At 57.2% G+C, this 19445-nt stretch overlaps 1 protein-coding gene and 1 pseudogene across 2 annotated transcripts; one reads left to right on the top strand and one right to left on the bottom strand.

The window, feature by feature from the left end:
• The first annotated feature begins 7320 nt into the window (after positions 1-7320).
• Positions 7321-18250, top strand: GRHPR (glyoxylate and hydroxypyruvate reductase). Its single transcript, XM_079789575.1, has 9 exons — positions 7321-7453; positions 9416-9546; positions 9936-10008; positions 10954-11070; positions 12462-12550; positions 13626-13730; positions 14480-14615; positions 15899-16029; positions 17915-18250. Exons 1-9 carry the CDS (start codon positions 7371-7373, stop codon positions 18034-18036), a joined length of 987 nt encoding a protein of 328 aa, XP_079645701.1. The 5' UTR covers positions 7321-7370; the 3' UTR covers positions 18037-18250.
• Positions 18251-18393: 143 nt separating this feature from the next.
• LOC307110450 (ran-specific GTPase-activating protein-like) lies at positions 18394-19354 on the bottom strand (annotated as a pseudogene). Its single transcript has one exon. The product of its transcript is annotated as a ran-specific GTPase-activating protein-like (transcript).
• Positions 19355-19445: the final 91 nt, after the last annotated feature.

Below are 19445 nucleotides of genomic sequence, written 5' to 3'. Positions count from 1 at the left end.
CCGGTTTTAGCTGAAATAGACGGTTCTATCTAGCACCTGAGCTATTTGTCCCTCCTCGTCACAGTTCAGGGTTTTGGCCCCAAACAGCGGCACATGAGAAAGGGTTTCCGGAGGTGGTTTATGGGACTTTTGCTGAAATAGCTGAGTGAACTTCACCTGCAGCCTACGGGGCTCATGCTCCTCCTGGGCCTGTCCTAAATGAGGCCCGGGCCTCGGCCCTCTTCCAGGTAAGAAATGCCAGTGTGTCCTTCCACAAGGCCCCTGTGCCCCCTCCCCCACCGCCTCTCGCGAGGACAGGCCTCCTCCTCCAGGAAGCGGCCCAGACCTCCCCGCATGGCCCTGACGAATGGGCCCCAGGGACTATGGAAGCCCAGCTCCGTTGCCTGGGGTTTCGACAACCCTGCACTTCAGAGACCCCCACAGAATCAGACCAAAGCCACCCTCTGCAGGACTCAGCCAGAAGTGGGGTCACCTGTCCTCCCCCCTCCTCTCCTGCTCCTGCTCCTTTCCTGGCTGGTTCTGGGAGCACCTCCTGAGTAAGGAGCTTGCAGGGGAGCCTGTTGCTGGGGAACCGGCCCAGGACGGAGCCCCCAGGCTCTCGAGCTCCTGCTGTGTCCTGGTCTTCCACCAGCCTCCTCAGCAGCCCCATGACAACCTAGCGTGATGCCCGCCAGGCCCCACACACCCTCTCCTGCATCCGGTGGGAATGGCCCCACCCTGACCTCCCCTGGTTCCTGCTGGCCAGCCGGGTCCCCTTGGCTCTGCCCTGCTGCACCCACAGTCCTTCCTGCCTGTGGAATGGTGCTGCCCCCGTGGGTCTGTGGGTCCATCTGCATAACGGGTGCTGGGCTCGGCTGGTGTGAGCACTGCTGTTTCAGTCCCGGCCCCCTGCTCCCCCTGCTCCCCCTGCTCCCCCTGCAATATCTGAGAAAAGAGGAGCTGGCTCGTTTAAGAACGAACAGTTGTTCCCTGCTCACAGACCCAGTACTCCGGCTGTTACAGCTCATTACGAAATCTCAGCCGTGCCCTGAGCAGGATTAAGGAAACGGCTCTGGTAAAATCCCCAGCAGAAGTAACGCACTGGAAACCTGACCACGGTAATCTCCTCCTGGCCCTCGCAGTCCGGGGTTTGCACGCCAGCTGGGCCAACCCACATCCGGGTGCTCACCCCTGCCCAGCGGGCAAAAAACAGCCAAGGTCCCGCCTTCGGGTGCACGTTCGGGACTTGAGCTGCACAGCTGCCGGGGAGGGTGGTGAGGCCACTGCCCCGCGGAGGGAGCCCGAGCCCCGACAGCAGGAGGCCTGGTGGGGCCCTGCTCTGCCTGGAGCTGCTGGTGACTCAGGCCGGTCAGTGTCGCCCCTGACCTTCAGTTTTCCCGTTTGGAAAATGGGGGTGGTACCTGTCTTTGCGGGAGTTCACTCGCAGAGAAGATGTGTGCTGCGTGTGCACCCTGGCGGGGTCCTGGGGCCTCAGAAAAGGCTTGGACCCTCCTTGTCCTTGCCCCGGTGTGGTTGCTGGCTCATGGGCAAGATGGACAGGGCAGGGGAGTGGTGAGGGTCAGAGAGAGATGGGGGGTGTGGTGGGGACCAGGTGAGCACAAAGCTAGAGGCTTGCAGCCAGCACCCCAGGGGTCAGGGCAGCAGCGGACGCTCCAGGAGCTGCCCAACATCAGAGGCCATGAATGAACCACCAGCTGCAGGTGTGGCTGTGGTTTGTGGGCACTTTGACCTCGGTGTGAGGCCCAGCTCAAACTTGGTGACCTTGGCGAGTCCTTCTCTGAGCGTCCATCTTTCCTGTTTGAAGGTGGGAATCGTAACAGTGCCCACTCTGGGGCTGTGTGGGGGTGAAGGTCACAGAGTGAAGCTTGACACACAGCGGAGCTCCGTCTGGTAGAGGGGGCTCCCCGTGCCCCCGAGCCCCCAGAAGAGCAGGCCTCCTGGGCTGGGCGCAGGGCTATAGCAGGGCTGGGAGTCTCAGTGCGGTCCAGGGCCGCTGCTGAGCTGGGAAGCTGGGAGGCCCGCCCATCCCTCTGCCCGGTGAGTCTGGCCTCCAGAAAGCCTGTGGGCAGGTCCCGCTAAGCCCATCTTCCTTCCGCATGGAGGCCTTGGCCCCTCAGCCTGAGTCCACACCCCCCACCCCCAGGCACACACCTCCCTGGGAGCCCAAACTCACACATTTCCCAGGGGCCTGGCTGGCCAGTGGGGCCCCAGTGGGCCCTCTGCTAATCCTTGTGGCCAGGGCTCAGGCCCCTTGTATGGTAGCAACAGCTTCCAGCTGGGAGCCCAGGCAAGGGCCAGGATGTAGCTTTGTGTACATCACCAGGATAGTTCTTTCCCCTCTCAGGGCCTCAGTGTCATGTCTGTATAATGGGCGAGTAACAGATCTCTGAGGTCCCTTTATCAGTCATTACAGCCATTGTGTTCTGTGGCCCAGAAAAGTGAAGGGAGCCCAGGCATCTGCTCCCCGGCTGGGGCTCTATGACCATGAGGGTGAGCAGAGGGAGGACCCTGAGTACGCGCTGCCAGGCCTGAGACTGTGAGGAGGAGCCAAGGACTCAGGGCTGTGGGGTGCAGCTCCTAGCTCCCTGCATATGCTCCCCCAACACGCCTCCCCTCCAAGCACAAACCAGGGCCGGGCAGTCCGATCAAGGAGTAGAGAAACAGTCAGATAATCTAGATCAAATGTACTTCTACCCCTTATCAGCTGCGTGACCTCAGGCAAGTCACTACTCATCTGTGGGTCAGTTTCCTCATCTGTAAAACGGGGGCCCTAGCCTGGCCAGTGTGTCTTAGTGGTTAGAGCACCAGCCCTTGGACCAAAGGGTTCCGGGTTCAATTTCTGGTCAAGGGTATGTGCCTGGGCTGTAGGTTGGATCTTGGGCTCAGTCAACACATGCCAGAGGCAACCAATCGATGTGTCTCTCTCACATCGATGTTTCTCTCTCTCTCTCTCTCTCTCTCTCTCTCTCTCTCTCTCTCTCTCTCCCCTCCCCATCTCTAAAAATCAATAGAAAAAAATATCCTCAGATGAGGATTAGCAAAAAAATAAAAAATAAAAACATAAAATAAAACAGTGGCCCTAAACTCTACCTCACTGGGCTTTGCAGGAACAAGGTGAATTCCTGTGTGTGTGAAGTGCACGGATCAAACACTCTCTCAGATCAAACACTCACTCCCTTTCCTGGGCCTCTTCCCTTCCTCCTGTGTCATTATCTGGCCTTTTTCCACTGCCCATCTCAGCTGCTTCTACTTCTCTTCCCTTTGGCACATGCCCATGCTCTCCAGCCTCCAGACCTTTGCTTATGCTGTCCGTCCTGCCAGGAATGCCTTCTCTCCCTCTCCCATTTCCCCCTTTCCAAATCTCACTGCCTGCATTGTTCAGCTCAATGTCACCTCCTCCAGGAAGCTCTCCTCCAAGGAGCTCTGGGCCCTAGAGAAGAACACGGAGAACAGGGGCACCACCAGGGGCCGCTCTCCACCCACAGTGGCCTCCTCTACCATCAGCCTCAAAACGAGTAGAGCCTTTTTCTCCCCCACGCTGCAGTACATAAAAGTGCCCACTAGGTGGTGATAAAGTGACATATTCCCCGTGGGGGATGAGCAATAAGGGCCGCCAACCCCCTGCCTCCTTCATTCATTTCGTCAACAGATGTTTACCGAGCACCTGCCCTGTGCCAGACTTTAGCTCAGAGGAGGCCCCGGGTCTCAAGGAGCTTATGTTCTAGTGGGGAAGAGGGGAAGGGAGGGGCAGACACAAAATCAGGAAATAAATAAAGCAAGAAAAGCATGAGACAGAAGTCAAGTCTGGAAGAAGATGCTGGGGCCTGCTTGCATCCAGACCTTTGAGTGAGCATTTCTTCAGTGAACAGCGGGATCGGTAATTGAAGCATAACCGGAAGGATCTCAGAGTGCGGTCCGGGGGCCAGAGCGTCAGCATCAGGTAAAGGCTGATTCAGAACTGGGGGCACCTGCACTGGGCCCCGCACCGGCCGGCACTTTTCCGCATGTTGCCTCTTGCACCTCTTCCGTGGCCTGGAGGCGGCCACGCTCCCACCCTGCAGCTGCCTCCGGGCTGTGGGATCTTTAGGTGTCTCTGGGCCTCTTGGCCGGAGTAGGTGTGGTGAGGGGCTAGGTTACAAGGTCAGCCCCGGGGTGCTGTGGTGGGACTCCAGCCAGGGCTGGGGAGCAGTGGGGAAGAGAGTGAGGCAGGTCTCTGGGACAGCTGACTGGGCTCAGAAAGGTCACTGGGCTGGCTCAGACGCTCCAGGTTCCACGTTCCAGAAGGTGGGTGGGTGGGGATCAGGCAGAAGCCAGATGCCTAAGGGCCAAGCAGGCCCCCCCTACCCCCCCGTCAGGCTGCCCTAGGTCAAGACCCCTGAATACTCCACACCCCCTGACTAAGGGCAGGAGGGGGCTGGGGCCTGGAGCGGGGAGTGGGGGGTTCAGGGAGCAAGTGCCACAGTGGTGGGGAGGCAGGCAGTGAGGACGGGGAGGCAGGCAGCGCCCACGTGGACATGGTTTGGGCTCACTTTCTTCCTGTGGCCAAAGGAGTGAGGTGGTCACTGTTCCCTAGGCACCCTGAGGCCCAGCCTGCACTCAGCGCACACCGACCAACAGGACACCACAGCTTGTCCCCATCCTGTAGTTCGGAAACCAAGGGTCCGACCGAAGAGGCGCTTTGCCTGGTGGTGCCTGGCCGTTTTGTGGCTAAAGCGGAGCTTCTGAGCCAGCCTTGTTCTGGCGGAGCCTCAGATGTGACCCAAGCCACAGCTCCTACCTTTCTGCTTCACCCACGGCGTCCTCGCTGTGTGAGTGCTCTGCTGCTGCTAACAGGTGACCGCAAACGCCGTGGCTTAAAGCAGCGCCCTTTGCTGTCTCACACGTGACTAGTCTCATATGACGAGGGAGATGGCGCAATAGAGCAGAACAGAGTACAAAGTTCAGAAATGGACCCCAGGAGACCCAAATTTAGTTTATGATGGTAGTAGAATTTCAAATCAGTGGGGGAAAGAGGGATTATTTCATAAGAGGTATTGAACAACTCTCCCTTTCTCTCTCTCTAAAAATTAATTAAAAAATTTCTTCTCCCCCCTCTCCCTTTTACTCTCGAAAAAAATCAATGGAAAAAATATCTTTGAGGACTGAAAACAAAAAACAAACAACAACAAAAACTTGAGTCTGGGGTCAGGGTGCCAGGCTTGAATCCAAGCTCTGCCTCTTACTAGCGGTGTGACTTTAATTAAGCAAATGATTTCACCTTTCTTTCCTCGGCTTCCTCACCTGTGATGTGCCTTACAGGGCGCTGAGACGTTTAAATAGTAGCAAGTTATTATGCATAGTTCTTAGCACAGTGCCTGGAACTAGCTAAGAGCTCCACAAATCTTAGCCACGTATTAGACGATCAGTTTACCCAGTGAAACCCAGGTCAGATCCTTCCTCTCCAACCACTTCACCCATCTCTTCTCCGGGTCCTCGGCTGGCTCCGCACCCACCACCCAGCAGCACTTTTGGGCGCCAGCTGGGTGCTTTGCCCTGGCGGAGGAGACCCATTGACCTGCCGTGCGTGCCCCCTTCTGCCCCTGGTGGACAAGCTTGCCTAGTGTCCTCGCCTGTCCTGTGTGGGAGGAGCTGGGCTCATGGGTCACCCCTGATTAGCAGGGGTTAGAGCCACAGGACTATGCTGTCCCCCCGAGGTTCTGGCTTGGGGACAGAAAAACATCTCGTTGTGTCAATGTTTGAGGTATTTCAAAAAAGTGTCCCTGAGGGGGCCGGGCAGTGCAGATAACGGTTTGTGGCTAAGATACCCATTAATGTGTACTTAAGAGAGGGAGAAGGCAGGGTGTGCACTGGCCAGGGATCCAGGCCTGGGGCGCCCGCTCCGGCCTCTCCTGAGACGTGCTGTGTGGCCCTAAGCTGGAGAGGTGACCTCTGTGCCTGTCACTGTTTCCTAGCTGGGCCTGGAAGGGGCAGAATGGATTCAGATAAAATGAGCAGAGAAGAGACCACAGGCAGGCTTTTGCCCTCTGGGTGCTCCCAGGCCCGGACTTGCACATGAACAGCCTCTGGCAGAGATAAGGCAGCAGAGCTGAGGGACAGGCCTGGGCCCTCTTACCTGTCGTGGGACTGGCTTCAGAATCTGCATCTCTGACCGGTGCCCGGCCCGGGGCACCCGTGTGTGGGTTTCCTGGGGTGTGTTTCTAGTTGTTAAGCACCCACTAGGTGTGTTACATGCTGTCGTACACACTATACACAGTTCATCCTCTCAACAAGCCCTGAGACAGGCAGGCACTTCCCATTCTACAGATGAGGAAACTGAGCCACACAGACGGTTAGTGAGTTGGTGCTGGTACACGGCAGAGCTGGGATTGCAATCCAGGCAGTCTGGGTCCAGAGCCTGACCTTACCTCTCTCCTCCACGGCTTCTGTGTTTGATGAACACCCAACATAGTCCAGGATCCATGCAAATGCTGCTTGTTTAATCACAGTATCTCGCAAAACTAAGTGCTCATAACCCCATTTTGTAGCTGAAGAAACTGAGGCTTAGGAAGATGATGGGAACTGACCAGGACCACACAGCTTGTAAATGGACTGGGATTCAGACCCAGTTCCATTTGGCTGCAAACTCTTGGTCTGCCCATTGTCCCACAAGGCCCTGTCCATCACCTTGACCCTTGCCCTATACATGACCTGCCAGTCAGCAGGTGTCAGACAAGCTGGGAGGCCCATGACCAATTCACCGCCCCCCGCAACTGTGGGCTTCATATGGGGAATTGAAGCAAGTATTAAAGAGGCCATTCCTGGACTCAGAATGCCCTGGGCCAGCCTCCTGTGTTTACATAATAGGCCAGGCTCACAGCCCAGGCCGTGTGGCCAAAGGCCCCTGCATGGAACAGTGTGACCATGATGGAACAGACCTAGCGAGGATGGTCAGGGACCTGGGGCCCTGGGAATGGGGATGGTGCCTGACAGACATCCCCCACACACTCAGGGCTCTGGGTCCCTTTACCCAGCTCAGCCTCCAGATCCCCCCCCCCCCCCCCTTAGTCCCTGAGCTCCTGGGGCAGGGGGTGGTCACAGGGAGCCATGGGGGCCCAAGGGCCAAGGCACTAGCCTGGCCGCATCACCTGGAACCAGCCCCAGTTCCATGAAGGCTCGATCACACACACACAGCTGCTCAGGGCGCACACTCGGCCCCAAAACGCAGTTACAGCCCGCCCCGCCCCGCCCCCACGCGGGCCCGCCCCGCCCACCTGAGACCACGCCCCGCCCCTCCTCTCAGCCCCGCCCCGCCCATCCCGAGGCCACGCCCCCACGCCGCGTCCCGCTTCCGGCGGCGGCGTCCGGGTCGGAGTCCGGCGGCAGCGGGGTGCATGAGGCCAGCGCGACTCATGAAGGTGTTCGTCACCCGCAGGATCCCCCCCGAGGGCCGGGCAGTGCTCGCCGGGGCCGCAGAGTAAGAGCCGGCCCCGCGCCGCCCCGCCTCGGTCCCCCCAGTCCCCCTCCCCCGGGCGCGGGGCCGGGAAGGGGCTGCGGCACCCCGGGCTCCCCCCCCCCCCGCCCCGGCCTCGGGCACCCCCGCACGCTGGGTGACTCCCGTCCCCAGGAGCTACTTTGGGGGCGCCCGGGGCTGCGCCTGGGCGGGCTGGGGGCGGGCTCCAGAGGCCTCGTTATTTTGGGGGGAGAACCGGGTGGTCCTAGGGGCCCCGGAGAGCCGGGCTTTCCAACCTGCGCGCGGCCGGGACAGTCTTGGAGTTTGGGGAGGCTTAGGGCAAGTTCTCGGGCCCAGCTGTCTCCGGGCCGAAGTGGTGGCGGCTGGACCTGCACCTCCCGCACCTGCAGAGGGTGAGGGGAGAGGGGAGAGGGCAGGCTGGAGCCGTTCCCGGTGATGGGCCCGTGGAGCAGGAAAACCGCACGTGATGCAAGGACCAGGCTGTTAATCCTTTACCTTCCCAGGTCACTTGGCAAAGTCAGGACCCTTGGCAGTCACCGATCCGGCCCTTCGGACAGTTGGCAGGGCCTTTGGGGACACTTCTTAAATTGAACCCTGCATGCCAGCCTTGCCAAGCGCTTCGTGTACATAAACTCTCTTAATCCTTGTAGCACTTTGAGGTGGTGATTCCCATTTTACAGATGAGAAAACTGAGCCTGGGAGAGGTTAAGTACCTGCATGTGGCAGGGCTGGGATTTGCACTCAGCTCTGACTGCAGTGGGAACACTGCATGGTACAGGCCCGCACTGCCTGCCCCAAGGAGGAGAAGGTGGAACCCAGCGGCAGAAACCAGTGCCGGGGACATGAGACTTGTCATGTTTGTTCAGTGCAGCAGGCGCTTTGCTGAGGCTCACTGTGAGGTGCCGGGCCCTGAGGAGGAGGGAAAGGCGGGAGCAGCAGCAGTGATGGCCGTGGCTCCCGTGCTGCAGCACCACGCCGTGCGCGTGGAAGGGAGGGTCAGAGTGGCCTGTGGCCGGGCTCAGGCGGCCAGGTGCTGCAGCAAGGTGTTCTGGGAGGTGCAGCAGCCGTCCTGTGTCTGGCACAGGTAGATGCCCATGCATGCTGGCTGCAGTGAATTAAATGGCCAGGGCTGAGGGGCTGGCAGCACCCTGGGAAACATGCCCAGAGTCCGTAAGGGCACCATCCATGTTGCATTGCTTTGGTCGTGTCCTGCTGGGCAGCGTCCAAGTATGTGTTTCCCGTATCATGGACTCACAGGACAGGCCATGTACCTGGACATGGGCTCCAATCCCATTTGATGCAGGAACCTCCCCTTCCTCCCCTCCCCCATACACACACACACACACACACACACACACACACACTCACACTGGCCTTGCCAGCACTGGCCACCTGGGGCCAGAGAGCTCACTACCTGTGAGGCCTCCTCTGAGGGTGAAAAAGCTCTTCCTGTGTTGAGCTGAGAGCTGTCCCTATGACTTTTTCTTTTTAAATATCTTTCTTGACTTCAGAGAGGAAGGGAGAGAGAAAGATAGAAACATCAATGATGAGAAAGAATCATTGATCATCTGCCTCCTGCACACCCCCTACTGAGTTTTAAGCCTGCAAACTGGGCATGTGTCCTGACCAGGAGTTGAACTGTGACCTCCTGTTTCATAGATCAGTGCTCAACCACTGAGCCACACCAGCCGGGCCCCGTGACTTCCTTCTCTCAGGTTAGGTTCTTGTCAGCCCTCTCTGCTCTGTGACAGCCCCTCACCCTTCAGCCACCCTCTCAGGACAGTTCTGAAGTCGCCCAGACATGACCCCGAATCCCCTCAGCCAGTTTCAGGCGGTCTGAGGCCAGAGCAAGCAGAAGGCACTGTGTGCTGCTCTGAGAGGGGGCTGCAGATGTTGCGGGGGCCTTTGGGAGCCGGGAGTATCTGCGGGGCTCCCCTGCCTGAGTGTTCCTTCCTTTGCCCTCAGCTGTGAGGTGGAGCAGTGGGATTCAGATGAGCCCATCCCCAGGAAGGAGCTGGAGCGAGGCGTGGCCGGGGCGCACGGCCTGCTGTGCCTCCTCACGGAGCAGGTGGACAGAAAGCTCCTGGACGCCGCAGGTGTGTGCCCGGGCGGGGCTGGGAGGGCCCCGAGGCCGTCTTGGCCCGTCGGCTGCGGCTGCTGGCTCCCCAGGCAGGTGTGCAATGGCCTCTGCGTTCTGGGGCCGCCGGCTCGGTAGTTGGCCAGAGGGAGCGGTTGTGTGCAGCCCCCTCGGGCACACGCATCGCTCCTCTCTCCTGCCTGTGAACCCCTGGAGGGAGACCTGAGGAAGGCAGATCGTGTGTGGAGGCATCAGGCTGTGCGGGAGCATTACCAGGCCCCGGGCCCTCACCCAGCCCTGCCACAGCCTTGCTTTATGACCTCCAGCAAGGCCCTGCCCCTCTGGAACATGCAGGAGAGTTTGAATCCTATGAGGAAAGACAAAAACGATGCTTTTTCTGCCCAATAGGAGCCAATCTCAAAGCCATCAGCACAATGTCTGTGGGCGTCGACCACTTGGCTTTGGATGAAATCAAGAAGCGGTAAGTGCCGCTTGGGTTCTGGAAGGGGCCTGGGAGGTGAAGGGTGACTACCAGACAGGGAGGAAGAGGAGCTGAGTGTTTGTTTTTATTTCATACTAGCAGCCCGTTTGCACGAAGATTCGTGCAATAGACCTTCATTCACCTGGCTGCCTGCACCAGTTTTCTGCGGGCACCGGGGACCCAGGCCTTGGCTGTGGCCACTGCCTTCTGCCTTCTTTCAGGGTCGGGGCTTGGCCCTGGGCGGCAGCCTTGGGCTCGGCTGCACCCAGCGTCCCTGCTACGGATCGCAGGAGCCGACCCCCAGTGGTTGCCTGTGATCCGCGCAGGCTCCCCGCTGGTGCCCAAGGCCGGGAAAGCCTCCGCCCCAGGCTTTCCCGGCTCGGCCGCACCCCAGCGTCCCTGTGACGGTTTCCTGGTGGGCGTGGCTGGTGGGTGTAGCAAAGGTATGGTCAATTTGCATATTACTCTATTATTAGGTAGGATTCCTAACCACTCAGTGCGACTATGAGGTGCTGCTGATGAAATCTGTCTGTATGAGCACAGGCCAGTTAAAATAAGCCCAAGAAGTCAGAAATGGGGTAACTATCTGACCAAGTAGCGCCCTTTTACATTCATTATCTTCCCCCCCCCCCCCCCCGCAGTAACCCCTTGATGTAGAAAGGTTAAGTGTTATTATTTCTCTGTGTAGATGAGGAAATTCAGAAAGGTTAAGTAGTGACTTGCCCACACTTTGGACCCTGATCTCCCATCTTCATATCCTTCCCACAGTGGGGAGAATTAAAATGGAATAATGGGATGATGGCCATTCCTGCGTGCTCATCTGCAGCTCTGAGCTCCCCAGCAGGCAGTGCAAAGAGAACAGAGCAGCAGCATGGAAATGTCCCGGTCATAGGAACCGGCGAGGGTGCTGGAGGCCAGTGTGACCACCAGATGCTTGATTTGTAGTGGGATCCGTGTGGGCTACACCCCGGATGTCCTGACAGACGCCACCGCCGAACTCGCTGTCTCCCTGCTGCTCTCCACCTGTCGCCGGCTGCCGGAGGCCATCGAGGAAGTGAAGAAGTGAGTTCTCTCAGCAGCTGGCTCGTGAGCACCCAGGGACACCCTGGCCCAGATGTGATCCCTGTCCCCAGATGTGCCCCATCTAGTGAAGGGGGTAGACTAACCCAAAATACTAACGTACCAGCCAGAGCTGAAATAAACAGGGCATGAAGGCAAATTGTGAGAGAAGAGGATAAGGGAGGTGAGGAGGTGAGGGGAGCAGTGTGGATCAGGGAAGGCTTCCCGGAGGAAGAAGCAGTGCACAGAGAGCAGGTCCGCCACGCCTTGCTCACAGTCAGAAATGCAAAAGCTCTGAAAACTGAGGGTTGTCTCGTAAGTCTTTTGGCAGCAAAACTTGACCGGAACTAACAGGAGGCTGCTCATGGCTTTAATGCCTCCTAGTCACTGTGAATGTGCATGTTTTGCTGCAGATATACAGTGTGCTGCCCACTGAGGTGGGCATGTAAAACATAGTGTATGCACCAGGCTACCTTGCTGAAACCTGGAAAATTCTGAAATCTGGCCTGAGGGTTTCAGATCAGGGGTTTGGGTCTCTATATCCCGAGGGGAAGGCATCCAGGTGCAGGGACCGGCCTGAGCAAATGCAGGCCCTCGGAGAATGGACCGGGAGCGTGGCTCCGGGCGGGGATGTGCTGGGGCAGAGCTGGACAGCACCCTGGGGCTGATCAGGCGCGGTGCTGAAAATCCCACTCGCCCTTCTGTCTAGGGCAGTGATGGCGAACCTCTGACACACGTGTCAGTGCCATTTCTGATGACAAGCGGCCGCTGAGGCGGCCGCATGCCGAGGATGAAACATTTATGTTATTTAAACTATAAATATCGCGAAAAAATGTTTTTTCCTCAAAGGGACACACTACCCGAATTATGCTCAGTTTTTTGACGAAGTTTGAAATACCGAGCTCAAAAGGTTGCCCATCACTGGTCTAGGGAGTCCGTGTCTACAATGGAGATGACCCAAGACAGGCACCTACCCCTGTCCACCCAGGGCAGTGGGGTGGGCCTGTGGCTTTGCGTTTGATTGGTTCCCTGGGGTGCTGAGAATACTGTTCTTGGAGTCCCAGTTGCTGAGTTTGCAACCTGCTGCTCCCAACTCTGCGCTGGCTGCGTGACCTCAGGCAGGTCACCCTTTCTGGTCTCAGTTTCTCCATCTGCTAAGTTGGATGAGAACTTCTAAGGCCCCTTCCAGCCCTCGGAAAAGTCATTCCTGCTGCTTGTCCTGTGCTGAGTGGCTGTGGGTGCGGCTCATGCCACTCTCAGTCCTTTGACCCGGAGGGCAGGGCCTATGCCTTGGAGCACAGCCCCTGCCCAGGGCTGCTGGGTCTGTGAGTTTGCAGTGGCCCGTGTCTTTGCCCGAGGCCAGGGCCTCTCACTCTCCCCCCTCCCTCCCGCAGTGGTGGCTGGACCGCGTGGAAGCCCCTGTGGATGTGTGGCTACGGCCTCACGAAGAGCACCGTCGGCATCATCGGGCTGGGGCGCATAGGTGAGGCCCTGCCTCCCCTCTGGCCCACCGGCTCGCATGGTTTAGTTTGCGTCTCCGGCACCAGGGCCCTGGATGCGGACAGCCCTCCTTTGGAAAGGGTCGCCATCGCTGCGTGACATTCGTGCGCTTTGCACGCAGTGGGATGTCTCTGATGAGAAAGCACAGCTTCCTAAAACACAGGCAGAAACAAACTAAGAGAAACACAGGACTTCCTTAGGACCTGCTGGTGATAGAAGCAGGTTGTAGGGGCCAGGGCTCATCCGCTCCGTACAGAGCAGATGGAGATGCTGGCTGGGTTGGGGCCGTCGGAGGGGTTTTCGTGGGGGAGCCCGTGCTCCCCAAGGCCTGAGCTCTGACTCATAAAGCCTTCCCTTGGGCACAGCGGGCCCCGTGAGCAGAGCTGTCTTTCCTCCATCGGCCCCATTTGGAGAAGCCTGGCGGGAAGGCTGAAGTTGAGCCAGGCAGCTGCCAGTGGTTCTCTGGCACCCAACTTGGTACAGAGATGAGAGAGGGAGTGTGGCTCATCTGGCCTGCTGGCAGCCCTGCCTCTTACGCTAGAGTAGCTCGGAGGAGCCCACCAGCTTTGGGGCTCATGCTGAGTCTGAACATCCAGCTGTCTCCGGAGCAGCATCTGTGAAAGGTCTGCCGGTTGGGGGCAGGCTGGCAGGCTGGCACGGCCACCACAAAGTCCGCTGAGGTCCGGGGCTTCACTCACAGACGCAGAGGGTCCAGGAGGATGGAAGGGGTGCCAGGTCCACTTCTCAGGGAAGGTTAGCAGATGGACGTCCAGGTGGCTGGACACCGTGTGAGGGCAGCATAAGTCACCGCGGAGCTGTGGAGCTACCTCCAGATCTGAAGGGCTATCACACGGACCCCTCAGGGCAGTGGGGGCTGGCTGGGGGCTGGTTACACCGAGGCAGGACCAGTTAACGTGGGGACTGTGCTAACGAAAGGATCTGGCCCTGCCCCCATGGGCTTCCTGTCCCTGGAGCTGCTGGGTGCTGCCCCTGCCCTCGGGTGGGTGCGGGGAGTGGAGCGGTTGGCGACAAGCCATGATTCTGACTCCTTGCCTCAGGCCAGGCCATTGCTCGGCGACTGAAGCCATTTGGTGTCCAGAGATTTCTATACTCGGGGCGCCAGCCCAAGCCCCAGGAAGCAGCAGAATTCCAGGCAGAGTTTGGTGAGTCAAGCATTGATTTGCACAGGAGCCCGTCTGTGCTCAGAGGGTTTCCCTGTTCTGTAACGGCAGCATCGGCGGGCAGAACACAGGCCCTCCAGGTGTGTCCAGGGCCTGCAGTCCCTCAGGGGTTATCTGACCTACCTGCCTCTGGATGCAGCCCACTCAGGGAGCACAGAGACTTGTCCAGGCCCGCAGTGAGCTCTCTCAGGGCCGGGAGAGCTCTCCAGGTCTGTCCTCAGAGTCCCTGGTCACATTGCACAGGGGATGGGCAGAGCAGCAGGGTGATGGCAGAGGTAAGGAGCTGCTGGGAGCTTTCACTCAGTCTCCTTACACGGCTGAGCATTGCTGGCCCCAACCCAGTCTGTGTCCACAGGGTGCCCAGCATGGGGTGCAGAGAGCAGGCTGAATCTCAGCCACTCCTCACCCCCGTGGCACAAAGGACCCCGCAGTCGGTGAAAGACAAAGAGGCCCAGATCCCACTGGGTTACCCTGGACAAGCCTCTGCCCCTCTCTGACCTCAGTGTCCCCATCTGTTGGAGACAGGGAGCTGGATGAATGATGTAAGACCCCAGGGTCCCACGAGTGGCTGTTGACTGTACAGTTAAGGGTTGTGCAGGTAGAGGCAAGGCCTTCAGGAAGCATCTTGGGAGTTTCCATCATGGGGCGGGGGGCGGGCGGGGAGGACCTGGCCTCCTATCATCTTGCTCTCCATAACTGGGCTCACTCTGATGGAGCTCTGCCCTCCCCAGTGCCCACCTCCCAGCTGGCTGCTGAGTCTGATTTCATCGTTGTGACCTGCTCCTTAACACCTGCAACCAAGGGTCTCTGCAACAAGGACTTCTTCCAGCAGATGAAGAACACAGCTGTGCTTGTCAACATCAGCAGGTATCCCGGCCACAGGGTCATGGGCAAGCCTCGAGGGGCTCCCTGCTGCTGTGAGCTGAGGTTTTTCTCCCCGTGGGTTGTGGAGGAGACCTCAGGCTGAGCTTGCCTCTCCCCATAAACCAAGCAACCAGCTCAGAAATACAGTCAAGGCCACAAGTAATACCCAGGCTGAGAGGAACGTCCTCGAGAGCAGGGCCTGGCTGGTTCCCAGCAGTGCCCCCGCCTTGCTCAGGGCCAGGCATATCGCAGCGTTCGTTTAGGGAGTGAAGACATCATGGTATCGAGCTCCCAAGTATCCTTGGGCAGCCCCTGTTCCTCTGAACCACAGAGGGCTGGACTTGATGATTTAACAGCCCTTCGAAGGCCGACCTCCCATTGCGCTGAGCCTGGCTCCGTGTGAGTCAGTGACACCTGGAAACGTCATGCTTCTGGGGAGACAGACCCTAAACTCAAGTTGTCTTGGTTCCTCAAAATGTCCCCAGGTGCCTTCAGGCCACTGGGCATGGAATAGGGGCAGACCTTCCCTCTCTGCCTCTCCAAACCATTCCTAGCTGGTGCCCTTTGAACCTGCTTCAGTCCGTCTGGGAGCAAACAAAGGTGAGGGAAGGGGTTGGATGAGGTCACCCCAGGGCTAATGTTTAGCTACAAAGGTGGTGATCTGGAGGTGAAGTGAACACGGCTCACGCTGATGGCCGAGTCTCAGGGCTCCCATCTGCTGAGCCCCCAATGGACCCAGGGCTGTGCAGGCTGCTGTTACTATTGCACAAGTGTTACTTAGTGCACAGTATGAAGTCTCTGGCACATTAGTTCTCCACTTCATGGTTCAGTCGCAGGAAGGAAGGTTGCTCCCTGGGATGGGTGTGCTTTAGGTGGATCCAGTCTCTGCCCTTGGTTAGTCAGGTGTCTGATGGCAGACCACAGTGGGTGGTCGGGGGAGCAACCAGATCAGAACACCGGGGCGGGGCCCTGTGCATGCAGTAGTGATGTCAGTGAGCTGTAGCCCTCCAGCACTCCTGGGGTGAGGTTCCCTATATTCTAGAGGAGGAACTGGAGACACAGAGAATTTGAGACACTTGCCCAAGGTCGCACAGCTAGAAAGTGGCGGAGCTGGGGTTCTCTGATGATAAGACCCGTATCACTACTGTAAGGATGTAAGACTTCCTGCTTCAGAAGTCAACGCCAGGTGCCAGGTCGGTGGGAAAATTCATTCCACGGGTGGTTCTGCCGTAAAGGCAGCCTCGGTGCAGGGAACTGTGGGCACTCACATCACCACTGTGTTCCAGGGGAGACGTGGTGAACCAGGACGACCTGTACCAGGCCTTGGCCAGTGGCCAGATTGCCGCTGCTGGACTGGATGTGACGACCCCGGAACCACTGCCTACGAACCACCCTCTGCTGACCCTGAAAAACTGTGGTAAGAACTGCATCTTCCGGTGCAGTCACCCGCCGCCTCGCAGGACCACATTGGCTAGAGGGTCTGGAGGTGCTGTGTGTGAGCTGCCTGCGCTGTACGAACACAAAGGGACACACCCAGGGACCATAAATTACGCCAGGAGAGGCACTGGTCCCCAATAACATAGGGGAGGGGCTTCCTGAGCCTGCTCACCTGAGTCCCTAAAGGAATGAATGGAGGTAGGGAGAGTGGATTTGACTGGGTGTCTTTTATCCATAGCTAGTCATGGGTAAAACCCGTTCCTATAAATTGCTGTTATCCGTTTAAGTCTAAGTCACAAGTAAATTACAATACCAGTACCTGTAACCTGTGCCAGTGGTTAAGCCCTTGGTGCAGTGTGCGTTGAGGTGCAGTGTGGACGCTGCAGGCAGCCTGGCAGGCTGGGAAGCAGGCCTTGGCTCCCTCCTGCCTTCCCGGCTAAGTGGCCTGCAGCTACACGTCTTCACAGCAGCAGCCGGTCCTTCTGTAGTGGCCGGGGCATCTGGTTTGCAGTTTCCCAACGTGGTGCCCCCTCAGACAAGCCACGGCCAGGCAGTGCCCGGCCACAGAGGTCCGAGTTGCAGCTCCACAGGCACCTTCCTTCAGTTTTCTGTTAACCACCCCACCCTTCCCCTCCGTCCCCCTGGTACTAGGGAGGCAGATGCTTCCGGCTCCGTCTCTGTGATGTCTAAGGCCGTGGTCAGCAAACTGCGGCTCGTGAGCCACATGCGGCTCTTTGGCCCGAGTGTGGCTCTTCCACAAAATACCACAGCCTGGGAGAGTCTATTTTGAAGAAGTGGTGTTAGAAGTTTAAGTTTAAAAAATTTGGCTTTCAAAAGAAATTTCAATCGTTGTACTGTTGATATTTGGCTCTGTTGACTTAATCAGTTTGCCTACAACTGGCCTAAGGGAACCTCAAGCTGTTAGGTTCCTCAGTCACCTGGGGGGACCAATCAGAGAGGCTGGACCCCCAAGGGTTTCTGGTTCAATGGGTCTAGCATGCTCCTCGCCAATGCTGCTGGGCCTGGGACCACACTTTGAGAACTACTGCCTTAGTGTTCTCTTTTTAGCCTCCTGTTACCTTCATACCGAGTTAACAGTACTTTATATTCAATTCTCTCTGTTCTGGTGTGGTTTCTGTTTCCACTGTAACCGTGAGCGGTAAGGGTCTGTGGTTGTCTGGCCAGTCCCCGCCCTTTGTTTATATTCTGGAATGGAAACCCAAAGAGAAGGTCCTCAGCTGCCTTCCCCACAATGAATGCTCCCATTATTGTAGCCCTTGGAAACTTTACTGTTCCTACCCCCACGCCAGCCAGAAAGGAGCATTGGCCTGTGCCCACAGCCGGGAAAACTGTCCCCATCCCCCAAGGCCTGGGCGTTCAGTTCAGTGCTCACACTTTGAGAACTACTTTCAAAAGGCACTTTGGGAACAAGTGACCTCACTTGCTCTGCTGTGCTGTCCAGTGTTTCACCTCGTCTTCATTTCGGTAGATCAGAAGCTCCATGGCATCACTTTCAGGGGCGCAGGGTATAGATGAGCAGTTAAATTGGCGTCGATCACTATTTGGTAATTGAAGGGCTGGGTTCTACGTAAGCTCCAAGACCATGTTAGGCCAGTGATCTTATGTTTAGGGTACACACCCCTCATCATCCTTGCGTCTGGGTGTCTGTAACTTGGGATTCCCGTTATTCTTACTCTGACCCTCAGCCTCGGGGGAGTGGAGTGCTGAGTGACAGGAGGGAAGGCAAATCAAGGAATATAAGGCAGCTCTTTATTCTTCTTACTGGCAAGCCATGACCCTGAAAGAAGGGCCCGCTGTAAGGCTCTTGAACCACCCTCTTAACTCCGTCTTCCTCTCCTTTCCAGTGATCCTGCCCCACATTGGCAGTGCCACCCATGGAACCCGAAACACCATGTCCTTGTTGGCAGCCAACAACTTGCTGGCTGGCCTGAGAGGGGAGACAATGCCCAGTGAACTCAAGCTGTAGCCAGACAGGAAGCACCGAGGGCCAGGCAGACATGCCCAGGATGCTGTCGGCTGTGCCAGGCTTGATTTGGACCCACAGGACGGGAGCCATGGAAAAGCCCGACCTGTGCTGACGCTGCAGAGGGAAGACTGGTGCTGGGAGATGTGCTTGCCACTTTTGTGGTTGGAAATTTCTGCGCCAAAAGCGTGTCATTGTATTAAAGAATTCTCTGAGAGACTGTGTTGGGCTGTAACTGGGAGGAGCTAATGACAAGAGCATCTGCTTTACCTTTTCTAAACCAGGGCATCTAGTGACCGAGTTCAGCTTCCACCTCAGTCCTTACCCCCTAGAACCTGTCTAAACCACCTTCCCCCTCGTCCTCTGCTCAGATTCCTTCACGGGTCCCTCACTGAGAACGGACAACCAGAGCCCATGGGTGACCTACACCATTGGGACAAATTAAATATACTCAGCAACGAGACCCAGGGAAGAATAACTGGAAGTAGGTGAGTTTCTTTTTTTTGTTTTTGTTGTTGGAATTCAGTTCTTTATATAATGTTCCCTGTAAAAACAAAACAATAAAAACAAACCAAAAAGAAGGGGCAGGGCAAAGATTTTTAAAAAGGAGAAAGGAAGGAACAGGAAAAAAAGGCAGAGCACTTACTGCTTCTCCTCAGCTTTCTCCTTGGTCTCGTCTTCGGACTCCTGGTCATCTTCCACCGAAAGCGTCTAGCTTTTTCAGCCACTTTCTCGGCATTACCACTTGTGCCCCGTCTTCCTTTCTTTTCTCGCTCTTCGGTCTCTTTCCTGCATTCTTCAAACTTTGTCTTGAATTTCTGTGCATTTTCAGCTTTGGGGAAGCGGATGGCCAGCTGCTTCAGCTTGGGGCACCGGTCAGCAAAGGTGGCAGGGTGTACCAGAGCCATGCACGGTCATTGCCTGTGCTTGGCTTCAGCTCCATCACTGGCAGGATATAGTGGTTGGCGAATAATTTCAAGGCCTTGTCCCCGCTCTGCTTCAGGAGCTTGACGTAACCGGTGCCTTGTTCCTTCCATCCTGGGAGATCATTCTCTGAAGAGAATCAAAACAGCTTTGCCCACATTTTGAAAAGCTCCTCTTCGTCCCTCCAGCATTTTAATTTCTTGCTCAGGAAGAGAAACTGTAGGCTCAAACTGAGGGTCGTGGTTGGACTCGTCTGCATTCTCGGTGGAGGTATCATGGTCCTCATGGATGTCCTTGGCGACCACCATGACGGCACTGTGGTGGTGGCACGGCTGGCTCAGTCTTCGCTGGCTCCGGGGCCTCCGCATCTCTTAATTTTTTTTTTTTTAAATTAGTTCTAGCACCATCACACTTGGCTCCCTTTGTCTATCTTGTCCTCATCCCCACTCCCCGCAGGTGGATGGGTGCCCTTTGTCTAATTGCCACCC

This window comes from Cnephaeus nilssonii (genome assembly GCF_951640355.1).
Source record: "Cnephaeus nilssonii genome assembly, chromosome: 14".
Classification (NCBI taxonomy): Eukaryota; Metazoa; Chordata; class Mammalia; order Chiroptera; family Vespertilionidae; genus Cnephaeus; species Cnephaeus nilssonii.
The sequence above is the reverse complement of the archived record's forward strand: the minus strand, read 5'-3'. Positions and strand labels throughout refer to the sequence as shown.